We start from the raw sequence: 26772 nt of genomic DNA, 5'->3' as shown, positions 1-26772 counted from the left end.
CCCCTCATTATTATTATCATTTCAAGTATGGAGAACGTGTATAAGTTGTCTATGAAACACTCATCAACTAATCAACCGAGTATGGGTAACGTGTATACTTCGTCGATCAAACAATGACTTTGTTTACCTGATTAGTATGTTATATATAATATATAGTCGGTGTCTTCAATAATCTGTAGGGTAGGTGGATGGTAGGGTAGGTAGGCCGGAGGTGGATGGTAGGTATATGTTTAGGCTAGTAGATGGTAGGGTAACCTATGGAAAAAAATGAAAAAATTCTGGTTACCCAATTGAATAAATATTATGGCTTACACAATATAAGACCACAAAATGAAAAAAAGATGAAAAAAATGAAAAACACACCTGCCCTAGAACGAGCGTAAAGAGTCCGCCGAAAGTGCCCTAAAATATAATGTATGATACAACCTATAATGGTGAGAGATGGCTATCAGTTGTTGGTATGGTCATTTTTGCCCTAAAGTATAGAGAAAACAAAGTGGTGTTTTTTTGGAGACGATGCCCACAGTGGCCTCATTTAGCCTCGCCGATTGGCTCGCCGAAAAGGGTTGATGGATCCGACATTGGCCTGTGAAGATGGGATTGTAAGGTACCGTGACATGAAAAATGCCAAAACAACTCTAAAGACAGGGGGGTGTCAAAAAAAGAGCGTTTTTTTGATCAAAAATAGTGTCAAAAAGTGGATATTTGGTTGATGAAAAAGTGGGCATTTTTGCATCTCTTGCTCTCTTTTGGTGGGAAACTTTCATGGTAAAAATGGTTACATGATCGAATTCAGAATCAATGTAATACAATAGATTGTCCAAAAATAAAGTAATTTTTTAACATTAAATGATTATTATTTGTAGACAAATAAAGTAATTTAACATAAAATAATAATTAATATATAATTTTTTTAATTTTACAAAAGCATTTATATATATTTTTGTTTAACAATAAAATTCATTGTATCTATTTTGGAATATAAAATAAATTTTTATTTTGATTTATTTACTTTATACATTCAAATAAAATTATATGAATTTAAAGGAAATACATTAAATTCTTTAAACTTATGCTTGCTTATTTTCTAAGATTATGGTTCACATTTCATAAAGATACTAATAAAATTAACTTTAGATTTAATATATTCTTTTAAAATTATATATGAAATATTTTCAATAGTGCATTTTAGGTTTGTTCTACTCACAGGAAGGAACACAACGCCTTTTATTGTAAATCCTATTCTTATTACACCCTCAAAGTCATGTGTGTAACCCTTGATTCATCCCCCATAGACATGCTTAAGAAAATAGATTCAACCCCCATCGCAGGGGAGATGGACGTCCTCAGGAAAATTCAGTGACGCTATGTTGTCAAATGTCAGAGGGTCTCCTCGAAAGAGAACATCAATTTTATTTTTGATTACATGGATGGAGCCTCCTTTGTTGATTTGTCACAGAAAAAAAATGACTTCCTGAGTCTTTTCTAGCTAATGTTGGCAGACAGACACCATAAATCCATTCTACAAATCCTCTATGGGAACATATGCTTATAGGAGTTGCGTAAGAATTCGACCAACAAACCTATATCGTAAGATATAGTGGGTATGCGGGGGATATATGGAGCTTTGGATTTACATGATTGGAATGCTTTTGGGTCATTTCTCATTTCATGGGGTTGAAAAGTGGCCAAATTTGTATGCCATATGTGTACAAAAGCCACCCTTCGCACTTGACAATGCATTGCAGAGTTCCATAGATTTATTAGATGTTGTCTTGAAAAGGACCCAATAAAGAGATCAAAAGCCTCAAAGCTTCTTGAACATTTGTTCCTCACCAACATTCACTGCTTAATTTATTGACTTCAAATATCAACCCTTTCCAAAGAGAAGGGCTTAGAGTGAAGTGTTTGTTGTCATTCTTAATTGGTCTCTTTAATGTATAGATAAATGGTCGTAATGGTAAAGAGTTTGTGTATTAGTTTTTCTTTACTATAAATATGAGTGGGTTTTTAGGTGAAAGTTTGTGGTGACATGTTTCTATTAACGACTCTTTGCCATACATACATATGAACCTAATGGTGAAGAGTCGTCCTCTATTAGTGAATCTTTACTATACATGAATAGAACTAATGGTGAAGAGTTAGTAGTGTCATCTTCATTAGCAAATCTTTTATGTATATATGAATAGGCCTAATGGTAAAGAGTTTGTATCATCGTCATCTTCTATTAGTTGTTTGTTAGTATAAATATGAATTGAATGTCAAAAGAGGAGCAATAAAATGCAAGTTCTATATCTTTCTATCCGCATAACTATTGCACCTCCTTTAAGTGAAAATGCTAGCTTTATTATATTTTACATAGTATTAATTAAGATGATAAGCTTTCCCTCCCAAGCAAGCTCACCACCATACATTGCTCAAAACTAGTCTCACACATTGGTTTTATGTCTCACCAAAAAAATTCTACGCAACAGTCTGTAAGTGACTAGGTTGCTTACTTGTGTTCACCTGTAAGCATTATTTTCCACCAACACTTAGTGCTTTTCAAAATGCTTAAATTGAAACAATAAGTCCATCAACTTTTAGTTTTACTTAGATTTTTTCAACTTAGATCAAGTTTTCTTTTGTAGTTGTTCCCATTTTCTTTTGTTTCCCCAATTGTTTGATTTCTTACAATAAGGCATCAAAAGAAGGTTTTATTTTAAAGACAATCTCATGAACTTGGATAACCTAATTTTTCACCATTCATGATTGATTCTAATTTCTTCCGTCAAATAGGTCCAGAGTTTGATGATATCAAAGATGAGAATAAGACCAAAGGGAAATAGAAGCAAAACATTTTTCTAGGTGGGTTATTCCATTTTTTTAAAGTTTTGTGACAAAATTTAATCATGTCCATGGATAGAGACTGGTCAACATTTGCTTCATACTTAAATCTTGTGGAAATTGTTCAAAACTATCTCAAAGCATTACCTTTTTAGTCAATATTTGTAAAATTTGAGACAAAGATTTGCAATATTTCAACTAGAACCCTAATGTAGATTTATTCCTAGGAATATATTTTAGGCTCGTTATAAATACTCAAGTATATTTCTATAAAGGCACACCTCAGATGTTATAGTATTTCCATGGTTATTTTTCAATATTGTACTCTTATAAGGGAATACCATTAGTGAATACCCTTATTTTTAATTTAACTATTTGTGAGGGGCAAGAATTGAACTGGTGAAATGAATTTGTCTTATCTACCACTCACAATAGTATTAATTTAGCATTAATATTATTTATAAATTTTGAACTATAAGAGATTACACAAATACAAGAAATTAATATTATACATTTTTTCTATTAATATTATATAAAAAGTTAAGTAGAATATTTACAAGTTACATGAATACTATTATATCTTGTGGTCCACCAGTCTTTATCTATTAATAGTTAATGCTATTGCATTGCTACAAGTGCCATGGCTGGTTTTTCAAATGGATACTAATATAGCAACTGAATTAATTGCTATTCAAAACGCTTAATACTTTGTTGGAAATGGAGATCTGCAAATATTTATAGCGACTATGCTAATAGTGATATAGTAAATGTGAACTAATTTATATTATACTATAGACATGATTCTTTAGCACTCGCACCATTTATAATAGATTGTAGGTCATACCAAAATAGGGTGTTTATCTATTAACTTTTTATATTATTAAGAGAAGCCACACTTTTATGATTTTTTGAATAATATAAAAAGTCTACTTTGGCAAATCTTTGTAGCATGTGAAATAATGATTTGCAGGATTTCAACCGTTTTCTTGTCAGCCAAATAAAATGTTACAGCCTTTTGCATGTTTTCAATCATATATTTTAACATTTTCCTTTGTTTTAGGTCATAGCAAACATCAACATCTAAATCATATTATACATATTTCTAGTAGCAGTTCAGATTTAAGCCTGTCAATATACTAGTCAAGGTTGTTAATACAAATTGCACATTCTATAAATATCCTAGCATTTGATGTCCATTGCATTGCTTCCCATTTACATTATCAAACACTTACTTTGTTTATTTGAAATCTTCATTATGCTTTCAAATTAAACACCTATTGGCACAATGGAACCTCCTCTTGATGCAAGTGCTAGCGAATAACACTTTATGTATTCACTTCTTGTTTGTCACTCAAAACAACCAAGAGAATTCAGTCCACGAAATATTTTATCACTTATCAAATGCACATATTTATAATACATTTGTATCTATTCATTTTGATATGTAACGCGTGTTCTTTTTAAATATGAAAAGGTGAAAAATAGACTTATCTCAATACTAAACTTCTTGACCAAATAACTGCTTAAATGAAAATTAATTTATGTTTACACCATCTCAACCTAAGCTTCTGTACTAGACTTTGCTGTGGGGTATCCATCCCTACGAGCAAATCAATGTTACCTAAGATATGGAAAAAAATTCTAAGAAAGCTCTCTTTCAGAGAAAACTGACTGCAATCTTACAAGAACATACAGCCTACCTCTATGTATTTGCAAAATCAAGACTAGTGGAAATTATTATAAAAGATGGAGATATACCAGTGCAGTAGGAGATTTGGTGTAGAGTGTCTAAGAATCCTCACAGTTTTAATCACATAGGACATGCCTTGAAAGGAAAAAAGATATTTAATGCCCAAAACGGACAATACACGGTTTCACATATCTGGTCTTAATCCAGACCACAATCAACACTCTTTCCTTCAGAATACATTTCAATTTAAATGCATTGGTCTCAAGAGTTAAATTCTCAATAAAGTCAGGCAATGTAAGGACAGTAAAATATTTCAAGCGTTTAAAATGTCAATTTTCTCCGTTCTTAAAAAATAACTCAATGATAAAAGTAGTTGAATAAGAGTGCATTGCCACTCCTTTATAAAACCAAGAAACATTAAAAACAAACTAAAGTACAGCACAACCAGCTCTGGACAGAAAGCAATCCTTTTAAGTTGAAGAGCAAACTCCAATAAAGTAGGTTGATTATAATCTTCACAATGTAGCCTTTGGTGGCAAATGTCCATAATGATCTGGATTAATCATGGCATAAGTATATGAAACGTTACCACAAATTTATAGGACACATTCAATCATTTAACAAAAACATTCCAATGAAATAGCATTGTGATTGAGGAGTTCAACTAAATATATAACTATGTCAGAACCCATATAAAGGATCTGCTAATTAAATCATAATTATTATGCACTTGATCCGCAATACTTGAAAATACAACATATTCAGTCATAACTGACTGACAGACCAGGAATTGATGGGTTTTGTCACTAGAACCGGAGAAGAAAAAGAGTAATCTAAATGCAGTCCACTAAATCCCCGGCTCCAAATGGCTTTTGTACCAATAATTTTAGATGTTTATGGGATATTCGTAAGGCCAATCTGCTGAAATTGCTTAAGGAATTTGTAATACTCTTGGCAAAGATAAATTTCACTTTCTACATCAGAAAACATGCCATATATATTGGTTTTGCGCATTACAGGCCTATTTCTTTCTGGAGTAGAATAAATGATAATTAATACAATAATAAGACAGACTATGACAAGTTCTACAACACATAATACTTGAGAAACAATCTAGCTTTATGAAAAGTGGTCAAATACAAGTATGATTATTAAGATGAGTAATCTAAATGCAGTCCACTGAATCCCCAGCTCCAAATGGCTTTTGTACCAATAATTTTAGATGTTTATGGGATATTCGTAAGGCCAATCTGCTGAAATTGCTTAAGGAATTTGTAATACTCTTGGCGAAGATAAATTTTACTTTCTACATCAGAAAACATGCTGTATATATTGGCTTTGCACATTACAGGCCTATTTCTTTCTAGAGTAGAATAAATGATAATTAATACAATAATAAGACAAAGATTATGACGAGTTCTACAACACATAATACTTGAGAAACAATCTAGCTTTATGAAAAGTGGTCAAATACAAGTATGATTATTAAGATCATTCGGTAAACAATTTTTATTAGATCACGTTATCAGTAAAATGGATTTACTGGTTACTTGGCCGCATTTAAATGCCTTGGCATTGACTTTTGCCTACCACACACTCATGAAGCATTTCATTCTTCTCAAGATTTGATTTGATTTATTCGCTTTCTTCTGAGAGTTCGAACAGGGCAGAGCAGGCTGCTTGTCAAGAAAGATTTTTTTTCCAATTATGCTTACTCATATTAGTCCTGCCAGACTCATTTGCAATTTGTAGGTAATACAAGTTCTATGCAAAAATTCTTGCATTCCGCTACTAATATTGAAGCCAAATTTTCATAACCATCAGCTGGAGTAGAACAATATTGAGCTTCCAAGATTCATAAAGGGTCAACTTGGAAAATTATAATTGCTCAAGACTTCGTGAAGTTTAATGCCAAATATGATTTTGGCACCAAAATTAAGCTCAGCACCAATAGTCATTAATATCGACATCAAATTGATTGCAAAGTTACTATGTCAGAATTGATATCAAAATGTTTCATGTCACCAAAATGGCCTTTGACATGGAATGTGAACTTAGGTGTCACAGAAAAGGAATCTGATTTAATGGCATAAAATCACTGACCACATAGGCCCTGAAAGTAGACCCTATTAAATAGATAAAGACCAAAAGCGGAGTATAGTACCAATAGCTAATCTAGCACCAGTGGCAGAGGAATGCAAAATCAATGTTGTTCTGGAGGCTGAAACTCATTTGTGCCTGATTCATTGGAGTGAATAATTTTATGACCTTTGACTCTTGGCAGTTGTTTAGATGCTGGAGCCAGATACCATAACACCAATAGAAAAAACCTAAAGTAGTTCAAAATAAGGCCACATGGAGTAAAATTAAATTACCATGAAGAAAATTCAGGCATTGTAGATCTTGCAAATCTGTTTGTGGTAATTTTGTCTTCAAAGTGAATTACTAATTGGCATCTGTAGATTTAGGTGCTCTAAGCAGTAAATAACAAATTCAGATTTTGTATGGAGTTCTCGGGAAAATTCAAACTCAGCCTCAGAAACAGATCATGGAGATTCATAAAAGCTACATGTAGGACAAAGATATCAAGGCTGACAAGGAAAGAAATAATAGTTAAACATGGTGGTTAACAATCTTAGCAATTTTGAAACTATTGAATTCACATTGGGGTTGATAATCCAAGTGGTAGCTATATGTTATACACACCCTTTAGCTCATAGTTGATGATCTCTCTGATTGGTTTAGTTAATGCAACTATAAATGTGGTATTCATGTATTCCGTTGATAAGGTAAACAAAAGAAACAATAAGCTTTCATGTGCATATGTTTTTATAATTTTACATATTTTTACTCCCTATCTTCTGCAGACGCAATAATAAGAAATATTTTGCATATTCTTTTTTGAGAAATGTCTCACATCACCCTAAAGAACATGCAAGTTACTTAACCCTAAGAGGAATAATCCAAAATTTTGCAAAAGCATGCAATTTTGGCTTAAACGTATAGCTAAATCCTGCTTAAAATTCATTACTCTCCAAATGTCGAAAGGAACTGTCCCCATGAAAAGTTGTTCTGCATATTTTCTTACAAAAAAGAATGATTGACAAGCAGCTATATTGTATTATTAGCTAGTGAATGCCTGCAGAGGCTAATGCAGGCACAGGTGCCCTGTGGGTGCCTGCCAGAAGCTCACCCCGAGTATCAGGTTGCGTATGGATGCTCCACACATCCAGATGCCCAGGGTGAGCTTCCAGCAGCCACCCACGGAGCACCCAGGCGCATCCAGGACTCCAATAAAATGAATGCATGCCTCATCTCTATGACAGTGAATTCATAACCACAAACAATATATTTCCACACATATTTGACACTAGCCAGGAACTAACCACAAACTTCATTTTTCAAAATATAAAGTATTCGTGATTGACCAGTGCATTATCATGGTATTAACATTCCTAATATAAACTAATATACTATTAAATTGTCAATAATGTATTTTGAACTTTCAAATGGCCCAAGATTAAAGAATAGTTGTCATGCAAAACATCCACCCATGCATACAACCAAAAAAACCAGGAACTGTATTCAGAGATTTTTCTTGAAAGTGTTTAATATGGAAAGAGTACCCAATTTGTACATTTACATATTTTCATAAATATGCACACACGCACGCACACACAAATGCATCCAAACGCATCCAAAACTCCCAAAAAAGATTTGCACATCTGCACACCTGATTCTCGCACCCGCATCCACACTGAATCAGTAACTTAGATATTTGGTATATATTTCTAGACCATAGGCCCAAATTTCTATATGCTATTAGCCTTTAATGTTTTCCCGGGCAAGAATACAATTTGAGGTCAGAATGGATACAATAGCAGTGGAACCACAAACAAACGTGCAAATACATACATGTTTGAAGAAACAAAACATGTTACCAGCATATATCAATGAAGTTCTTAATTTTGTAAAATAGTGAATACAGTTGAAAAGTTGAAGTTTCTGTACTTTCATGAACACAACTTTGAATTATTTTCAGTGTAACACTGGCACCCAGCATTGGGGCATTGGGATGAGTTTCCAGGATGGGAAAAAGGGGTTTCAAATCAGGGACAGCAGAAGGATGGTGATGGGGCAAGGGGGTAGGGGTGCTGTAATATACTATACATATAGTATTTGAAATGATGTATAAGTGTATAAGAACTAATAGATTATAATATCAAATACTTCAACATAGAAAAGTTGCAACATGAATATCATAAATATCATAAAGATGAATAGAATGAGTAGCATGATATCAAAACTTAAAAAAACATGTACATACGTTCATAAATATGCATATGTAGTGTGTGTGTGTGTGTGTGTGTAGCAGTGACCTTTACAGTAGCCAATAGACCCCCTTTCTATCACAAGTGCTACAGCTGCAACTTTTGCTTGCAGAAACCCCTGGCAGCGCGATGGTGCAAAAGCGGTGGTGGGAATGCCAAGTCCCTGACTCGGGGATGTCCCCAGTCAGGTGTGTGTGGGGGGGTGGGTTGGGCCAGGGGTGGACATGTCCCTGTGTTACACTGATTATTTCTCAATCAATACGCATCCATTTCTTACAAGGGCAGGCAATTTCCAGGTTACTTGAGGATCAAGACAATGCAAACTGATGTGAAGGCCTTGAAAACAAAACTCTCTCTTGATGCCAGATAAGCTCTGAGATCCAAATTGCAGTTGAAACATAATTGCTTGCTTGACACCAAAAATTTGAATGTTCGATGAATGAAATCGAAGACAACCTCCTCAGGGGCTGATAATAGATCTTTAATTCTGGTAATTCATTATGTCGTGTTTTCTATTTCTTAGACTGAAATGGTCCTACTGTGGGATCTGATAACCTAAATTAGCAGTTAGAGGCTTTGCTTCTCAACTTTAAAGGTTTTAGCTATGGTATAAATATGTATTATGAACTTCACCTGATAAAAAAAGACATGCTTTCTGAAAGTAATTTCCACAATTGAGTAAATACTCTATTCCCACACTTCTAGTTATATCATGAAATAGATTTCTTAGAATCATTAAGAAGAATCTCTATTTTTCCCTGCCTCGCTTCACTCTTGTAGATCGATCATTATATACAGAATTTGTAGCTTGAGACACGGTTATGGTTCTAGCTTTTGTTTGACTTGCAGACACCTTCTTGCTAGCATTTCCCTTCTTTGGATTTAGCATTGAACTAATAACCTTGCCCAATGTTAAATCTTGTTCACTATTACACCTCTTGGTCACTTTTTGTTCTCTTAAAGAAGTTTCTTCTACCGATTTCACATTTGAAGTCTTCTTCACCACCAATTTTCTAGCAGCACCAGATTTCTCGGGCAAATCACCATTCATACTTGGAGCCTTCTTTGATGCAGTACCTGACTCAAAGTCTTTTGCTTTGGTAATATGCACCTGTAGTCAACAGCATGTTATCAGAAATAGATTAAACATAACGTAACATTTCATTACACTCTTTCAGACTATTCACCAAATCTCTTGTTCTAAGAGCTACATAAATTGATTATAAGATTGTTCTTCTGCCTTGGACCACAAAGCTCTTACATTCAACAATGACTAACAATTTACAGATGTAAAGCATGTAAAATTATAAACAAAAAAATTAAAATGGGAAACAGAAAGTCATTCTTTAGCAATATATGGGGTTGCAAGCAGAGTGGGTTTAACCATGGAGGAAACTCCGTAGTTAAGAGCGTTTAAGCTGGAGTAGCACTGGGATGGGTGACCTCCTCGGAAGTCCTGATGCTTCACCTCTGTGAGCATCACCTAGATCCAATGCGTGTTGAGTGCTCCATTCATTCTCACAAGAGATGGGTTATGTGAACCACTACTCATAAAATATGGGTCAATGAGTTTGACTCAAAAAACTATGCAGTCGAATCTTGGTAGCCATATCATAATTTGATGCTGTGGAAAATATCTCCTACTTATCAATTGATGAGCTTAAGGGGCTTTCTAATGAATAGTTCATAAGGCGCACAACACTTGGGAAAGGTTTTGCAAATGGAGTTACAAACAGAGTGAGTTTAACCATGGAGGAAACTCTATAGTTAGCGCGCTCACGTTGGAGTAGTATTGGGATGGGTGACCTCCCGAGAAGGAAGTGTGCTCCATCTCTGTGAGCATCACCTAGATCCAATGTGTGTTGAGTGTTCGCTTCATTTTCATGAGATGGGTTCTATGAACCACTGCTCATGAAATATGGGTCAATAGTTTTGACTCAAAAAAACTACACAGTTGAATCCTAGTAGCAATATGATAAGCCAAATTTGCTTCTTAACAAATATTTTGCTCTTTCTCATAAGGAATCCTTGGATGTTTCATGGATTAGGCATCCAAAACAAAGCATTTGGCAAAAATCTCCACAAAGTGTTGCTAGAAAAGGTGACCAGAGCATTCACTGTGCACCAATTTAAACCTCTCTGAACCTGTGCATCTATTTAGTCAGACAGAAGTACGCAGATTCAAAGAAAGAGAAGCTTCCCTGGAGGTGAGGATTCAAGATAGAAAAAGGCTATTGTTGGTGGCCACAACTATATTGTCCACATGAAAATTGTCAGAAATGCCTTTATTTCCATAGTTTTTGTAAAGCTGTGAGGCCATATAGAGTTCTTCACAGTGCTTTCCCTGAATGAATGGCAATGGCATCTGCATCTCAATAATTCCTGTGAAAATGAATACACCTGAGGTGGTCCCTCTGTCAGAAAACCAAGAACTACCTTCTTTCTGAGGCAGCATGAATAGTTCAAAGGGGGATGACCATTGTAGACATACAGCAGTCCCAATACCAGTTTCAAAAGCTAGAAGTGGCAGAATAAGTTCAAAGAGTACAAAATGTGCAATAGAACTATGATATGACTGATAAGATGACACATTTAATTTTACATGATGATAAAGGGGTATCCTAGTGATAAACACAAACCGAGGATGACCTAAAAATATAGTAATCGTAACAAAGCCTTTTAACCTTTAAGGCCACATGTAAACTGTTAAATATGTCCATATAATACTGGGAGAAGATTACCATATTGGCAAATAACACTATCTCCCTTTTAGCTCTGCTTAACAGCATAAAGAAAAGAGATCAGCGCTGCCATTTATCCCTAAATGAAAACTTCCCATAACTGAGCATTGATCTGAACTTTAGAACTTTCCCTCTACCAAAAGTTTGGTGAAGATTTCGGCAATCCAGTCCTCAATACAGAAATACTTGGGTTTGGTATATGTAATATCATGACTTCATTGTTCTTGTTCCTAGAAGAGTGCATTGGATTTCAACCGATTTGTGAGGGAAATAGCGGTACAATCACAATGGAAGAAATCATTCAACAGCATTTATATTAAACTGCCTTCCATCTTTCTATGATCAATGTCCCCCAAACATCTGAGGGGTGCCTAGATATCCCCAAAATATTAAAAAAGGAGACATCCATATATGTCCATAAAGGACAGAAACATTTTGAGGGTATCATGATTGAACTCGAGAAGTTGAGGATGCCAAGAATGTAATTTTCCTTTCTGAGAAAGCCCCCATTATCAAGGAAACATCCCTAAGGCATCTAGACTGGCTATCAATGCACCACTATGTAACAGTATAAATGAGTGATTTGTTTCACTTAGTATATAACAAACATCATGACAAGTTTGATGAGGCTCACTAATCAATGTAGAATCATCTAGTCAATAGAAAATACAGGGAATGAAGTACACCATTGCATTTGACAGATGTGTATAGAAATGTTCCTACCAAGCATCAAGTGTATGTCACAGCTCAGAGTGTCTATGAAAATCTAATATCTCCCATGTTTGGGTAATCTGATTAGTAAGACTTTCAAATTCAGCCTTTTGTTTCTGAAAATCTATTTCAGACAGTTTTGAAAATTTATTCACAGCTTAGACCTAGTAGATTTATCATTTCGGCAAAGGTCTACTAGAACTGGAAAACATAAAATAACATATATTGCAAGCACAAACACTAATGCCACACAAAACTATAGTAACTAGACTTACATGGGAACCGTAGGAAATGAATCATACAATAAAAGCTGCAGCAAAAACATAAAACCGACTGACACAAAAGATAACTAATAACATTCAAATCCCTGAAATAAGGAATTCTGAGTTGAATTAAAGCCTTTAATAGACAATTCTAGCCAAAAAGTTTAGATCACAAGCTAAGAGTGATAAAATTTTGCAGTCTACGAGCTTTAATTTGTTAAAAAAGATAGCTTTGGTAATATATTCTCATACTACTAAATGTGGAATAGAACGTGACTGAGATTACTAGGGAAATACAGGACAATTTGATAGGTGAAGAATTCAACATCTAAGTGCCAAAATTTCCTTCATTGAATCTATATGCTTCAAGTTCTTTTACCCTTGCAAACCTGAGAAAGTTTCCAAAATTTTATGCCTGCATGCTTATGGACAACAGTATATAAAGCTGTCCTCTCATAACCTTCTCATAATGTGATCATAATAATATGTTTTAATAAAAAGAGTGATTGGCATGAAAATATTGGTTGAAAATATCAGAGCCATGGTGCTTCACAGAAGGATTAAAAGGATTTATAGTACTTAATGATGATAAGGTTCACTGGATCTGCCAAGGACTAAATACCAACACAGTTACTGGAGGATACAAGGAAACAATAAACAATTGATGTAGAATGAGGAAGAATACCAGCAATGATTCATGACCACAAAGGTAATCATTGGTGGAGCCCAAACCTGGAGTTATCAACAGTCATAGAACGCAATGATCATATCTCTGTAATGAGGAATATTGCGATATTGGAAGTCAATGTACACTGTATGTATTCCTGTGTAGGTTAATCATCAGCAAATTGATAAATAAAGAATTGGGGAAGTTGGCCTAATGATAAAGGTTGAGGATCAAATAAAATCATGAAGTATAGCATAGATGCTATCTCCCCTTGCTGTTAACCCTTTCTGTTCAAACTGAGACCTTAATGGCAGCAATAACTATCAAAAGGAGACTCAAACATTGCTAAAGAATTGACTATATGCACTAGTGGAAGAACGATTCCATATCAGCTAAAGAGAAGCGATCTAGTTGACATATCAGCATGAAGAATTAACTATGTATAGTAATAACAACATCACAGAAGTCGTGAAGCTATGGAATGACTTGTTAAGAAGACACCAAAATATTAAAGGAGAGACAACGTCTAAAAAATTATTGTCTAGATTGTTGAAAACCGTTGAAGTACAGCGATGCATAGTAGATTATAAATATTGCATTATATTTGTAAATAATATAGGGCCAGCATCTATCCAGCTATTAGAAGCCGAAATCTTATCAAGAGAGTTAATAAAAATTAAATTAAATTCCTTTTCCATAAGATTTAATTTCCAATGTCTGTATAGACATCTCCTCATAGATGGACCAACATAAAAAATAAAGATCAAACATGAAATTAGAATTAGTCAAGGTTGCAAACAACAATAAGGCTGAGGTCCTGTGGAAGGGGGCTTCCTAAAAAAAAGAGTTCGAGTCGCTTGTTATCTTTTAGGAATAATTGAAAGCTACCAGTCTCATGAATTATGTGGTCTATTTCAGCTTAAAAATTTAAGCTCCAAAATTGAAGGAAGTTGGTGGTTTCATGAAAATAATAGCTTTTTTCTTCCAGATTTTGTGCACAAAAAATAAGTAAAAAAATCAATTTGCTTCTAAAATAATCTTCCAACAAAAATTTAAAATTAAAATGTTTTGACAAGTGGCAAAAAACATTCCTAAGTTGGTGGGGCAATATCCAGTCCCACCCTTTTTTCACCCGCTTGCTAAAAAGTAGAGGCTCCTATTCTTGAGAAGAAGATTCTAAATAATCGCAGAGAAAAATGAAATTCTGTTCACGATACCACTCTCTTCCTCAAAAGTAGAGCTTAAGCCTCTCTCATGGGACCACTACCTAAGATAGGTGCAATCTCTTATTTACAAAAGGACATGTCAGCACTCTCCTGCATAATGTCCCCATTCACAACATTGTCAATATTGTATAATGAGACACCAGGCACATTGTATTTGATTTTACCCTTGGCATTGATTTGCATAACTACCTAGCGATACATTATGTGGTTTGGATGGAGTAGGCTCCTCTTTGTGAAGGGAACTTAAGCACTTCTAGTATTCAAAGTATATAGACACTCCTTTATTGAATGGCCTATCACTTGGAAAACCTCACAAAACATCTATCTAAGACACTTACATTTCATGTGCCCCTCAATTTTCCACTCAGTAGATTGGTTGTTTTCTCATCCTTCAATACTTTCATCATTCTCATCATATCTAGTCCTAAGGCCTAGACTATCGTTGATTCATCATTGCTACTACCCTCATTGTCATTGTTTGTCTTCCTCTTCCATGGAGACGTTGTCATGTTTTCACTCTCATGTGCATTGCCCTATTGTAGGCATTTTTGTATGAGGATAGATGCACCATTTTCATCCTTGTGTGCAATGAGAGAATCATCCCCTCAATAAACCACCTCTTCAACCCATCGACTAATTGATTTTCCCGCTTAGAGCCTACAATTCTAAGCTCATATATTTTCACTCTTCCCTTGTAAAATATTTTAAATTTCAGCAACTATCTCATTGTCATGTCGTGGCAATTTAAACTAGGCCTTGAATGCCATCCTTAACGTGTCCCAAGAGGTTGTAGATGAAGCATCCTGCTTTGTGAACCATTCAATGGTTTTACGTTGTAGTATCGTTGGAAACACTCTCAGCCAATAGTCCTTGTCCCCCTAACCGCTTGATATGCAAATAGTCATGCACGTTTAGTAATGCCTTGTAAAATATTTTGACCCATTCCCTATGAACTTTGACAATTTCTATCGATCCACATTTGGAATTGCTAAAGTTGTCACCATTTATCTAACTCACTCATTGTCTTGTAAGTTGAACCTAGGTGGATTGTTCTAACCGCTATGCTTTGGTGTTTTTCGTGCACTCTTGGTCACAATCACATCCTCTAACATCCACCTCCAATACCACCAACACATCAAGTTCTTTAAGGATCTAACTTGCTCTTGTACTCCCTTCATTTGGGGCCCTTCCATTAGTTTCGATCCTTCAATTTTAGGTTCTCCTAAGATGGATAGAGTCTCGATGCAATGGAATACGTCTGTAATACAAGATTTCCTTCTTCATACTTCTCATCTAAAGTTGACTATATGGACGGGTTGTCTACTTGGTTAGAAAAGTTGAGATAAGGAAATGCTAAGTGTCTAGCAATATCCTTCCTCTCCCTCCATGCACAATATGTGACTTGTCAGATGGTTTTCTTTCCTGTCAAGTTCAACTTTGGCTAACATTTCAATTTTTACTTCGCTCTCGAGAAGGGCTCCAACTTGGGAATTGTCTAACGAGATTTTCTTCAATTTTTTCTTGTAATCTTTTACTTTATTCTCTTTGTTCTGCAATCCTTAAATATTGCATGATGACTTGGTCTTGACCACCTTGTGGCCCCTTCTCCCCTTTATTGGGATCCAAGGGCTTGAATCACGCAATGCTACTCTAAATCACGTAACTGTGCCAAGGAAGGGATCCAGGCAGTTCCTTGATACATGGACTGCTTAAGCAGCCAAAATATTATTTAAAAATCTTATTTTAAGTCCAAAAGCATGTTTAAATTTTACATTTTGTTTCTAGCCATGATAGAGGAAAAAGAGCAAATGATATTATTGATAACATTATATAACACAACTTTCAACTATAGCATAGAATATAGCATACAAAAAGAGTTTAATATTCAAGCTTCAAATTTGGAAAAAGAAAACGAACACACTACAAGGGGAAAATGTGCTTAAGAATCATGTGTATATAAATGAAATATTAAAGTAAAAGTCCTTACTATATTTTATTTTCTAATAACTGTCATGTATGTGAACTCGTTTGTATGATCCAAACATGCACTATTCATACTTAATAGACATGTCTTGATTAAATTGGAAAAAAGATAAACAAACCCTGAATTGAACATGATCGCTATTTTTTCTCTGTATTCATCGGGTTTACTTTGATAACTATGAGGACAGGTGCCACAGAAAATTGGTGAGGTATACTTCACATTGTGTAGTACAATTTTTGCATGTCCTCTTACTGTTGCTGGGCATAATTCAAGATGATGAGCACCAATTTCAGAATCTGTCTTTTTGTTTATTTATTGACGGTCTCTAAATGTCAGTATAACCCATGTTTTAAAATAGATCAAGTCTAAAAAGATGTGCATTTATCATATATATAGGAAGTAAATACAAACCTTGAATTTTGTTGGTTCAACAAGCTCAAAAACTATTGCATCACCATCATCTAAATCATGGTCAAGTGCAAACCGTTTCCATCCACCACTAAGCCCTGTTCTTGTTGCAAGATATACAGTGTCAAATTCATCACCCTTCTCATCTTCCAGCACCATTGAAGCATCCTTTTTGGGTAGGTATTTTACACAGAATCCCCTTGGAAGCCCCTGAAAATACACAAATCATATATAGGTTATTTTTGCTTACAGAACTTGCATGACAAATTTGGTATGCCTTTTGACTCACCAACCAAAAGCAACTGGAAACATGAGACCGCACCAAAGACTTAACAAAATAGGGATGCTCCGATCCCAAGTCCTTCATATGTGTTTCAGCACTTTCTTGTGCCTGCATTCTTGCCTCATCAGAAGCGTATGAATAATGCAGAAGTCTTTTGCTGTCACGTGAAGTTCGACTGCCCAGCAATGTGTTAGTAGTAGGAATTCAATTTGTTGAAGTGATTACAAATTATTGAAAGAGATGGCAAATTACCTTTTCCGAGATTTGGAAACCTCGTCTACCTACCAGAAAACAAGGCATCGATTATCAATACTAATTTAGCATAACTTGGGAACTGTTGAGTAAAGTCAAAATGCTGCAATAAGCAACGAGTAGATGAAGCATGAGAAATGTTCAGATAAAAAGACTGTGAAAACAGGCATCCAACAAACATGACCCTGACTAATATTTTTTGATGGATAAATAGTCAATAATTCTTAGTCCAGTGAAGAAAAAAGTAACACATTCAGTTCCTGTTTTGGTTGTACATAGCTTACTTCACGATAAATAGGAACTGGAAGCCGTGAAACACGTGCTGAGCATCTCCTTTCCACAGGCCACTCTTGTTTTGGTTTTGGAGACTTTACCTCCCTTTTCTGAATGAGACAGACAAAACGTAAAAGTCAAGCTGTGTATACTAAATAAACTGATAAATTCAAAAAGCAAGCTTCTCTTTCACATGCTAGATATAGAAAATGTGTAAGTAATGTCATGGATGCTTGCAAAGGAGTTGACAGGTTAGACATGATTTCCATCATAAATTTTACTCTAAACATTAAACTACATGCTCTATTATTTACAGGATGATATGGATGTCGACCATAAAGGCATAAACAAACACAGATGAATAATATGTATCACTACCAAGAAGCAAAATGAGGTAAAGCTCAACAATGATAGACATCAAGAACATTAAACAAAAAGCTTCACATGCAAAGTGGATTGACCTGAAAGAAAGAAATGAAGGAATTATATTAACATCCACAGATGACAAAAAGTAGGTAGACAGACTAGATGAGACAGCAATTAACAATATTGAATATTTACATCTACACTCAACAAGCGCAATAAATGACAAGACATGGCACCCAGCAGAACTTATCAGAACCAGTTTGAAGCTAGTAATAATGATCTTACAACCAATGCAAAAGAACCATGTAACATTAAAAAACACATTCAAACAAGCATAAGCAAAAAGTATTCTTTCTTTAAAAAATACATAAACTAGAGCATACCTGATGATCAAATTGCAAGCTCCAAAACATACCTTTGACTTGGCTTCGGATGCAAGAGTTTGCGCAAGGTTTTCTTTAAGCTGATGAAGCCCAAGGTCCTTCACAAAGGCATCAAAAAAAAAGTAAAAATCAATATTAGCAAAGAAAAAGCATAGATACCACCCCATCCTGCAGCAAATTCTCACCTAATTGCTGATGCCAAGACAACAGCTTCAGAATCATGCAGATTATATGGAATACTATGCCATCTCAGGGCATACTGAAACTAAACCGTTAAATGTAAATTTCTAAAATGGGCTTTAATACCTTATTATGTTGAAGTATATGTAAATATCTTAGATACCGGTGCTATCTGGTTTTTGCTGGATGCTGGTGCTGGTGTGTGCAGGTGTGTGGATGCACCCTGGTTCTGCATGGGTGTGCCCAGGGAGCACATCCTGGGACTGTGGGTGCTCTCCGAATGCACTAAAAAGCATCCATAGAGCACCCACAGTCCCAGGATGCACTTCATGGGAGCACCCTGAAAACATCCAAGCACATCCAGACAGCACCAACACATATGAAGGCCTTATGGACACCCAAAATCACTTAAGTGACTATTTTGCATGTGTTTAATTCATTCTTTTAATTCTATTTTTGCTCCCTTTTATTTCAATTTGTATATTTGTCACTTTGTGTTTGTGAAGTTTGAAGTTGAACTATCAATGGTGAAGTGTCATGCTATGGAATGGTTTATTTTTGTATATTTCTTGCATTTCTTTCATATATCAATTATATTATATATCTCAAATATATATTTTTTCTTTATATATATATATATATATATATGCACCCAAATGCATCCAAAACAAATTAAAAACATGCATCCGCACATCAGATTCCCACACCCGCATCAACATCAGAACCACAATCAGTAAATTAGGTAACTGTATCAGAGGACCATGATTTGCTGGAGCAGCGGTAGGAATTTTATAGCTATGTTACCAGACACAGGTTCAAACTGAGAAGCAATGATTCTAAGGTTTTGGAGATAAAACATGTTATAGCATCATATCTAATACTACATTGCAAGAATCATTCGTACAAACCGTACAGAATAATGGACAATTAGATTGTAAAGTATTAGAAAATACTTGGCTTTGTTTAGAATTTATGCTAGGCTCCTTTGATTGATAGGGCACAGGTTTCACATGAAATATGCCATTAAGTATAGAGTTGTGACAATGTTTTCCATGAAGTTAATACATTCCATCATAGTTGGCAATTCCAGACTTTGCAAAAACTTGGCAAACCCAAAATTTGCTACTAGGCGAAAAACTCAACAGCTTAAATTGCTTAAATTTCTTTAGAAACACCTTTTTTTTCCAAAACTTTAACGACAAAAAAATATCTACTGAGTCCATAAATGAGTAGAAAAGTGGTTTCTTATTTTATTATTTGAATAAAATTTAGTACAAAATAGCATCAACATGCAGAATTCTAAAGGCTGAAACAAGAATTAGTCAGCAACTATTATGAATTTATAACACTTTCCTTCAAACATCCCCAATCAGTAATGATGGGCTTTTAATACTCCAAAACATAAATAAATGACCTTCTAGCCTCAAACGCTAGCTAAAATGCATAAAGATAGGTTTCCTATGTTAAAGATAGAGCCCAGAAATCAATGATGATAAACAGCAATAAGAAAGAGACAAAAGGGAAACAGTGAACACCAGAAATATCCTAGGAAAACCTTTCTAGAATGAAGGGAAAAACTCAGCCACACAACAAAAATATCATTTCATTGATCATAAAAGTTAAAGTGTACAATACCTATTGCTTAAGGTGATATATATAACTTAAGGAGAGACTTTTCACATTCCAACCAAAGGTCTCTCTAATTTCCCCAAACGTGACTCTTTATTATAATTATAGTTTCAACTCCTTGAATTCCCATGCCTTAACTCATGTCGAATGACACATGTCATTACATATAAGATTATAATATAAACATAAGTGTCGTTTTCAGCTGAAGCTGACAATAACAATGATAACATCCATTTTTCCAGAGATAAAGATCTCTATCGCAGCTACAATCTTCAACACTCCCTCTGAGCTGAACAATTACACAAGACTATAACAATTACACAAGACTGTAACAAAAATGATAAAATCACATCACATAGATCCTATAAAATTTCATGGAATCACTCAGCATGAAAGCCCTGCAAGAAACACAAACAGTTTTGATCATGATGTTGTCATGGAATCTCTCAACATGACACTAAGAGAACAATATACTTATTGTTAATAATCATCGAATCACTCAACATGATACTCCTGTAACAATTACTCATAATCATGGAATCACTCAACATGACAAATTTGTAAAACTCGTTGCTAAGCCTTTGATCACGGACTCTCTCAACGTGAACTGTCCTGGAATCTCTCAACAATACATCCAACTCCCATCACAGAATCGCTCAACATGATGTTCACTATCACATAGTGAAAGAGTTATCATAGTTGATCTTACAATCTCATTTATTCACACAAGAATAAAAATATGCATAACAATATAAGACTTAGTTCCATCTAAGTAGCAAATTTTACAAATACTACAAGCATCACAAGCATATATGAGAATGAATGGGATTCCATAGGCACTCCCTCTTCATTATGAAGCCTCCCTCTGAAGCTAAAATCTCATATGGAAACTAATCAATTCAGTAAGCAACATCTTCATCTCACTAATTCTCTTATTGCATCCTGCAATGAAGAGAGATTAGTAAACCAATAGAAAGAGATGAATACTGAAAAGAAAACATTATTTCTAACTCTATAATTCATGCAAATTCACTTATATTTTTCTCAGCAAGATCTGCATGTATGGACAACTCTATTTCACATGATCATAACCAGAATAAAACTGAACAACTATGAATGATAGGCTCCAATATAAAGCGGCTTAAAAAGTCTATCAAAAATGCCTTCACTGATAATGCATCTCCAAATCCTAAGAAACTCCATGCCTGACTAAGGAATGCACTGTATGAGATGCATCGCCCACCAAAACAACATGATTTGATGCATAGCTGTGTGAGTACATTAAGGACAATGGAAATGACATCCCTCTAACAATTTGCCAATTGCTCCTGGAGGGACCCATACAGAGAAGTGCAAGAGGACCATTGGGTAAAAATCTTTGTCATGCAATTTCGTTTTCAGTAAGAGAAGCAACCTTTATATTAATGATGCTTATAACCTATTAAGAGCCTAACAATGTCTGCACCAAAATATTGGAATTCCGAGTGAAGATCTTCAACAATGACTTCATTCCGCATTTGGAAGGCTAGACAAAAAAGTGGTACTGCCATCTGTAGCAAGAGGCAAGGACACGACCTCATTCCCGCTCATGTTCATAGGACAACAACTCTGAATATATTAGCAAAGTTAACGCTAATAATACCCATATGCTTAACATAGAAACATAACATATCAAAAACCAAATTCTTGCACACAAAACCAATAAAATATGTTCCACTAGTTATCTTAGAGTCGTGCGAAAGAATAAGACAAAGAAAAGAAACAAGTGTAGTCAATTACAAAGCACCCCATAGAAAATTTACTAATGAATATCACAACTCATGGCCACTTGTAAGAGATTCAAAATATGTTGCCAAGAATACGGAGAAATTTCTTATAAAGAAACGGCTTGTTATCATCCTTTTGTTGTCATGAATTGAATCTTACATCAATTGTGATGCCTCAAAAGACCGAGAATTCACGACAACTTGAACGAGAAAAAACTTGATCACATCAAAGTTTTCAAATGAAAATTAGAAACTCATCGAAGGGAATGCAATGGTGTAGTATACAAAAATCCCCAATCCCACAATCATCGCGAAGTACAAGGCTTTTGCTAATAGTCTACAAGATTAATTCATTTTGAATCAACAGCCTCAACATTTTCTTCAAGTGATTTTATGTTTACAAGGGAGAGAATGAATTGCATGAAATCATGTAATTACATGAAATTCGATTGCATATCCTTATGACATGTAATCCAATAATTACCCTCACCTAGTTTGATCGGGTCAAAGTTGGTTGAGTTGCTCCCGCTTTTTACTCCCCTTTTTTCTCAACTCATTTGTTTGTATAAAAGAGTGCCCCCTCATTGTAAAAATCATCTTTTATTGTATGCAAGAGAGCTCTGGAGCAATCATGCAAGCATAACTTTGATTGTGTAGTACTATTTTGAAAGAAAGGTGAATACAAAGAAACAATTGTAGCTGAACTTTGTTTGAGTTCAATTGTGATAGTGCAATTTGGAAGCTTTGACTATGATTTGCATTTGTTATCTTTGATTCATGTGTTTTTGTGTCTTTAGCAATTGAGCATAAAGAATTAAGAAGCAATTGGAGCTGAAGCTTTGACTGGGAGCGATAACCACATAGACTAGGAGCTTTGGTTGAAGCTTGTGTCGCCTTCTTAATTCATGACAATAGTTAGAATTCTTTACTTCTAGAAGTCTTTGTGCCCCAATAGTAATGGTTATTCTTATAGCACAGATTAAGACCGAACTTAGAGACAAACTAGTACACCTTCAACTAGCCTTCGAGTTAGTATTGGTTTATTGGTATCACTGTTTACAGCTTTAGATAGAAGTGCAGTTAGAGGTTTCATCTTGCCCATTACTCGCTCCGCAATGGATTCTTTTCTAAAAGTTAGAAAGAAAGAATATTGGTAATACCCTTTCAAAATCTTTCAATTTCTTCCTTACATTGACTTGATCCAAGGAACGGTGAGAAGGGGGGGCCTTCCCTTTAAGGTAAGAAAGACTCTGTCTCACATGTTGTGGCCAGTCTACCTATTTTGTGACTGAATTTTATCCAAACTATCAGTCACAAAAGATTCACCCAACAATACCTAAGAAACTTCAATAGATCTTGCACTAAGAATTTAATTATAAAATCAAATGCTACACCCATAGTTGAAAAACTTGGTTTCAGCAATCTCTCGGCTAGCTCTAAAAATTTGAAAAATTCAAAATCGCCAAAAACTCGAGAAAAAAACAGGCAATAAATCGGCACTTTTATCGAACATTTGAAAATATATAATTTTTATAGATATATATTAATAAATGATTATGAAGACTATAAATAAATATATTTGTTCTCTATAATGAATTTATAATTTATAAACACTATAAACTTATAAATGTTGTTAATTTTCAATGCATATGCATATTAGCATTAAGAAAAAATTAACAAGATTATAATTTATGAGACATACAGATATCAATTTATACTAATTTATAACTCTCTATAATGAATTTATTAATATACAATATTATAAATCTGTATTATACAGTATTGTAAATTTACAAAACTAGTTCAAATAAATTAAAATTTGTATTTTTTAAACTTATCTATAAACTCATGATCATCAATTCATAACTTATATAAATTTACAACTTATAGCTCTATAAAAATATATATAGTGATGTTGATGTGTGTATACAGGAACATAATAGAGATGTGTATATGAGGAGATTTGATTACTATGCATTGACTTTCCAAGTCATTCATTGGGGATGAAATTTGGCATACTTAGACAAATTTATATTAAATTTCCAAAAATGTTTTCTATAACCTGTTGAAGAGCAAAACCATTATGTGTGTATCCTACAATTAGCACTCCATGTGATGGCATCTTTGAGGCATATCGTCAAAAGAGTTCCAATGTCTAAATATGTGCTTCTACGTTTTCTCAGTAGTCTGAATTTGTGTGCCTTAACAGTCCTCAATAATCGCACCTTTCCTTAGCAACCATCGCAACCCTTTTGTTAGCCGTCGCAGCCTACAAAAAAATGAAAAAACTCTAAACATTTTTTAGAAAACTTTATTGTTTTTCAAGTTAACTTAATCAACAGGTTTTTTAGCCAAAAATCGTGATTTTTTCATCCCAAATGCAGTGCGATTTTTTCAAAATATGGTCGGCGATTGATTTGGTCAGTATATTGCTTGGCAGTTTTGATCACAATATCCTGCGATATATCGCAATTTTTTTAAACTATGTCTACACTAATACTATTATGCAAAGTTATTGGTAAAAAAATATTTGATGTATTAACAAATGATCGAATAGATCATTATAAAGAGTTTAGAAATGTACAAAATAGGAACTTTCTAATAAGAAACTTAGGAAGATCCTAAGGGTGATCTTATCTACAAATAATTAAATATAATACATAATTGACCATTAATGTAATAATAATATTCTAACGCCCTCCCTTAATGGTCAATCTATCTACAACATCATGTCATCCCATGAATAGAACAAACTTCTCTAAACCAAGAGGCTTGGTGAAAATATCTGCAATCTAATCTGTTGTTGGAACATACTACAAGTAAACAATCTTGTCTTTAACCAACTCCCAAATGTAACAACAATGAACGTCCATATGTTTGGTTATTTCATGGAAGATCGAGTTCTTGGCATGTTTGAGAACTCTTGACTATCCGAAAGCAAGGGAGTTGGGCCTACTTAAAATAAATGCATATCCGCAAGCATCTGATGAAGCCAAACTGTCTCAAAAGATGCTTTAACATCTCCTCGATATTTTGTTCCAATGGAGGAGAGTGATATTGTATGTTGCTTCTTACTAGTCTAGGTGACTGCACCAAATCCCAGACTAAACACATATCTAGAAGTGGATGTCTTATCATCAACTAAACCTGACCAATTTGAATTTGTTAACACTCAGAGTTTGAAATCATGACTCCGAGTGCGACTTTGAAATCAGCTTCCTTAATGTTTCCTCTTTGAAACCAATAAGGCCTTGAAATTTGAAGAACATTTCACATTACGGAAGCATGTCACATGAGACCAAGGCATCTAGATCAAATTTTGCAATTTCATCCCAATCATTGAGGATTTCCTTCAAATCATCTGCTTCTTAAGTCAAAGAAGAGATCATGTTTTGCTCCATTTCATTGATCTCTTTGACATGCCCAAGAACTGCAAATGTCTCTGTAATGGCTCGAACTCCTTCAGAGATGATTTCTCCTATCCAAGACTTGGCGGCTTCAATCAGCTTCCTTTCCTTGAATGTCTAAGACATAACAACAGCAATTTGATAATATTGTTGCCAAATGACCTTGTTCAGGCGAGAAACCTCCTGTTTGAGTTGATTTTTCTTCTCCCATAGCTCATGATTGTTTTTTGATACATTAGCTAATGCATCTTGAGCATCTTGTAAACAACTGAGACGTGATTGTTTCCCAATTTCAACCTTAGTGAACTTGTAATCAAAACAAGTTCGTCAACAAGTTTGTCCACCAAGGGCACGGCAACTTCTACAAATTTGGTTTTATACAAATCAAACAAAATCCTTGAAACAATCTAGCTTTCAAAGATTTGGATTTGGTTTTCTTGACAGGGAGATTATCTGGAGGCACAACCACTTCTCTTCTCATTGTTGTTATTCTGCTCAACCATGCAGGCAAACTGAAACTTTCATCCCGAGAAGTAGGTATAGTAGAGACCATTGGCATTGATCCAAATTGTATTTTCGTCATGACTGAGCAAGATTCAGTCTACACAGCTGAATGCATAGGAACATGATGAGAAACTTCCCTCAGGAAAAGCTCAAAACCCGTCAAAAATGCATCAAGTTGGGAAACTTGACTACTTGTAAGAGTTGGAAAATCCTCAAACACATTTCCCAAATGCTCGTATTGTTCATTTGCCAAGATGAGAGAAGCAGCACAAGAAATAGGAAGAGCCATTGTATTGACTTTCAAGACTGGAATAGAAGGTGTGAAAACAGTGGAGAATGAATCCTCATCATCATCTACTTCATCTAGAAAGGGTGCCTCATGTATGGACGGTGCACAAGTTTGTGCAATGATGATGGAATAAGAACACATGCAATGGATCAAGATCACATGCAACTGATGATGGAGTTGCATGAGCCAACTCTTTGTCAAATTGATATTTCATCTTGCCTTTGGATTTGGATTTTGATGGTGAGGGCATCTCTTGCACTTGCGCTGCAATACAAAAATCTCAAAACATAAACACATCATCAGAGGGAATTGCCATACAAACTGATACTCGATCAGCAACAAAGGTTCGAAAACGAAATAAAGACATTGTAGATCCGATGAAATGATCTCAAAAAGAAATCATATACGTATGCATCGAATAGAGATTTAATGTGAACGGAAATGGAATGGGAATGAAGTGTTAAGAAGGTACAAAATGGAAGATGGAAATGAATGTGTGAAGGTGAAACGAATGGGAATGCGTGTGAATAAAGATTGCTGATTTTCAAACGTGACTTAGGGTTTTCAAGACATTATTGCATGAAAAATGACTA

The 26772-nt window shown here is 34.7% G+C and overlaps 1 protein-coding gene across 2 annotated transcripts in view; it reads right to left on the bottom strand.

Annotated features, from left to right (window-relative positions):
• Positions 1-9499: 9499 nt before the first annotated feature.
• The window catches only part of LOC149556560 (B3 domain-containing protein Os06g0194400-like), a 48217-nt gene continuing 30944 nt past the window's right edge, over positions 9500-26772 (bottom strand). Inside the window, exons 3-8 of one of the 2 annotated variants that reach the window (XM_089830908.1) lie at positions 18437-18502; positions 17667-17765; positions 17383-17411; positions 17137-17305; positions 16851-17057; positions 9500-9958 (exon numbers count right to left, since the gene is read on the bottom strand). In XM_089830908.1, the coding sequence (XP_089687034.1) occupies positions 9596-9958; positions 16851-17057; positions 17137-17305; positions 17383-17411; positions 17667-17765; positions 18437-18502 (933 nt within the window). In that variant the 3' untranslated portion in view covers positions 9500-9595. The remainder of the gene's footprint in view (positions 9959-16850; positions 17058-17136; positions 17306-17382; positions 17412-17666; positions 17766-18436; positions 18503-26772) is intronic. The other variant, XM_089830909.1, reaches the window with a different exon arrangement.

Source organism: Cupressus sempervirens, chromosome 5 (genome assembly GCF_028749045.1).
Source record: "Cupressus sempervirens isolate cs-2001-9-10 chromosome 5, ASM2874904v1, whole genome shotgun sequence".
Taxonomy (NCBI): Eukaryota; Viridiplantae; Streptophyta; class Pinopsida; order Cupressales; family Cupressaceae; genus Cupressus; species Cupressus sempervirens.
Note: the sequence above shows the minus strand (reverse complement) of the source record. Positions and strands in the feature narration are given on the sequence as shown.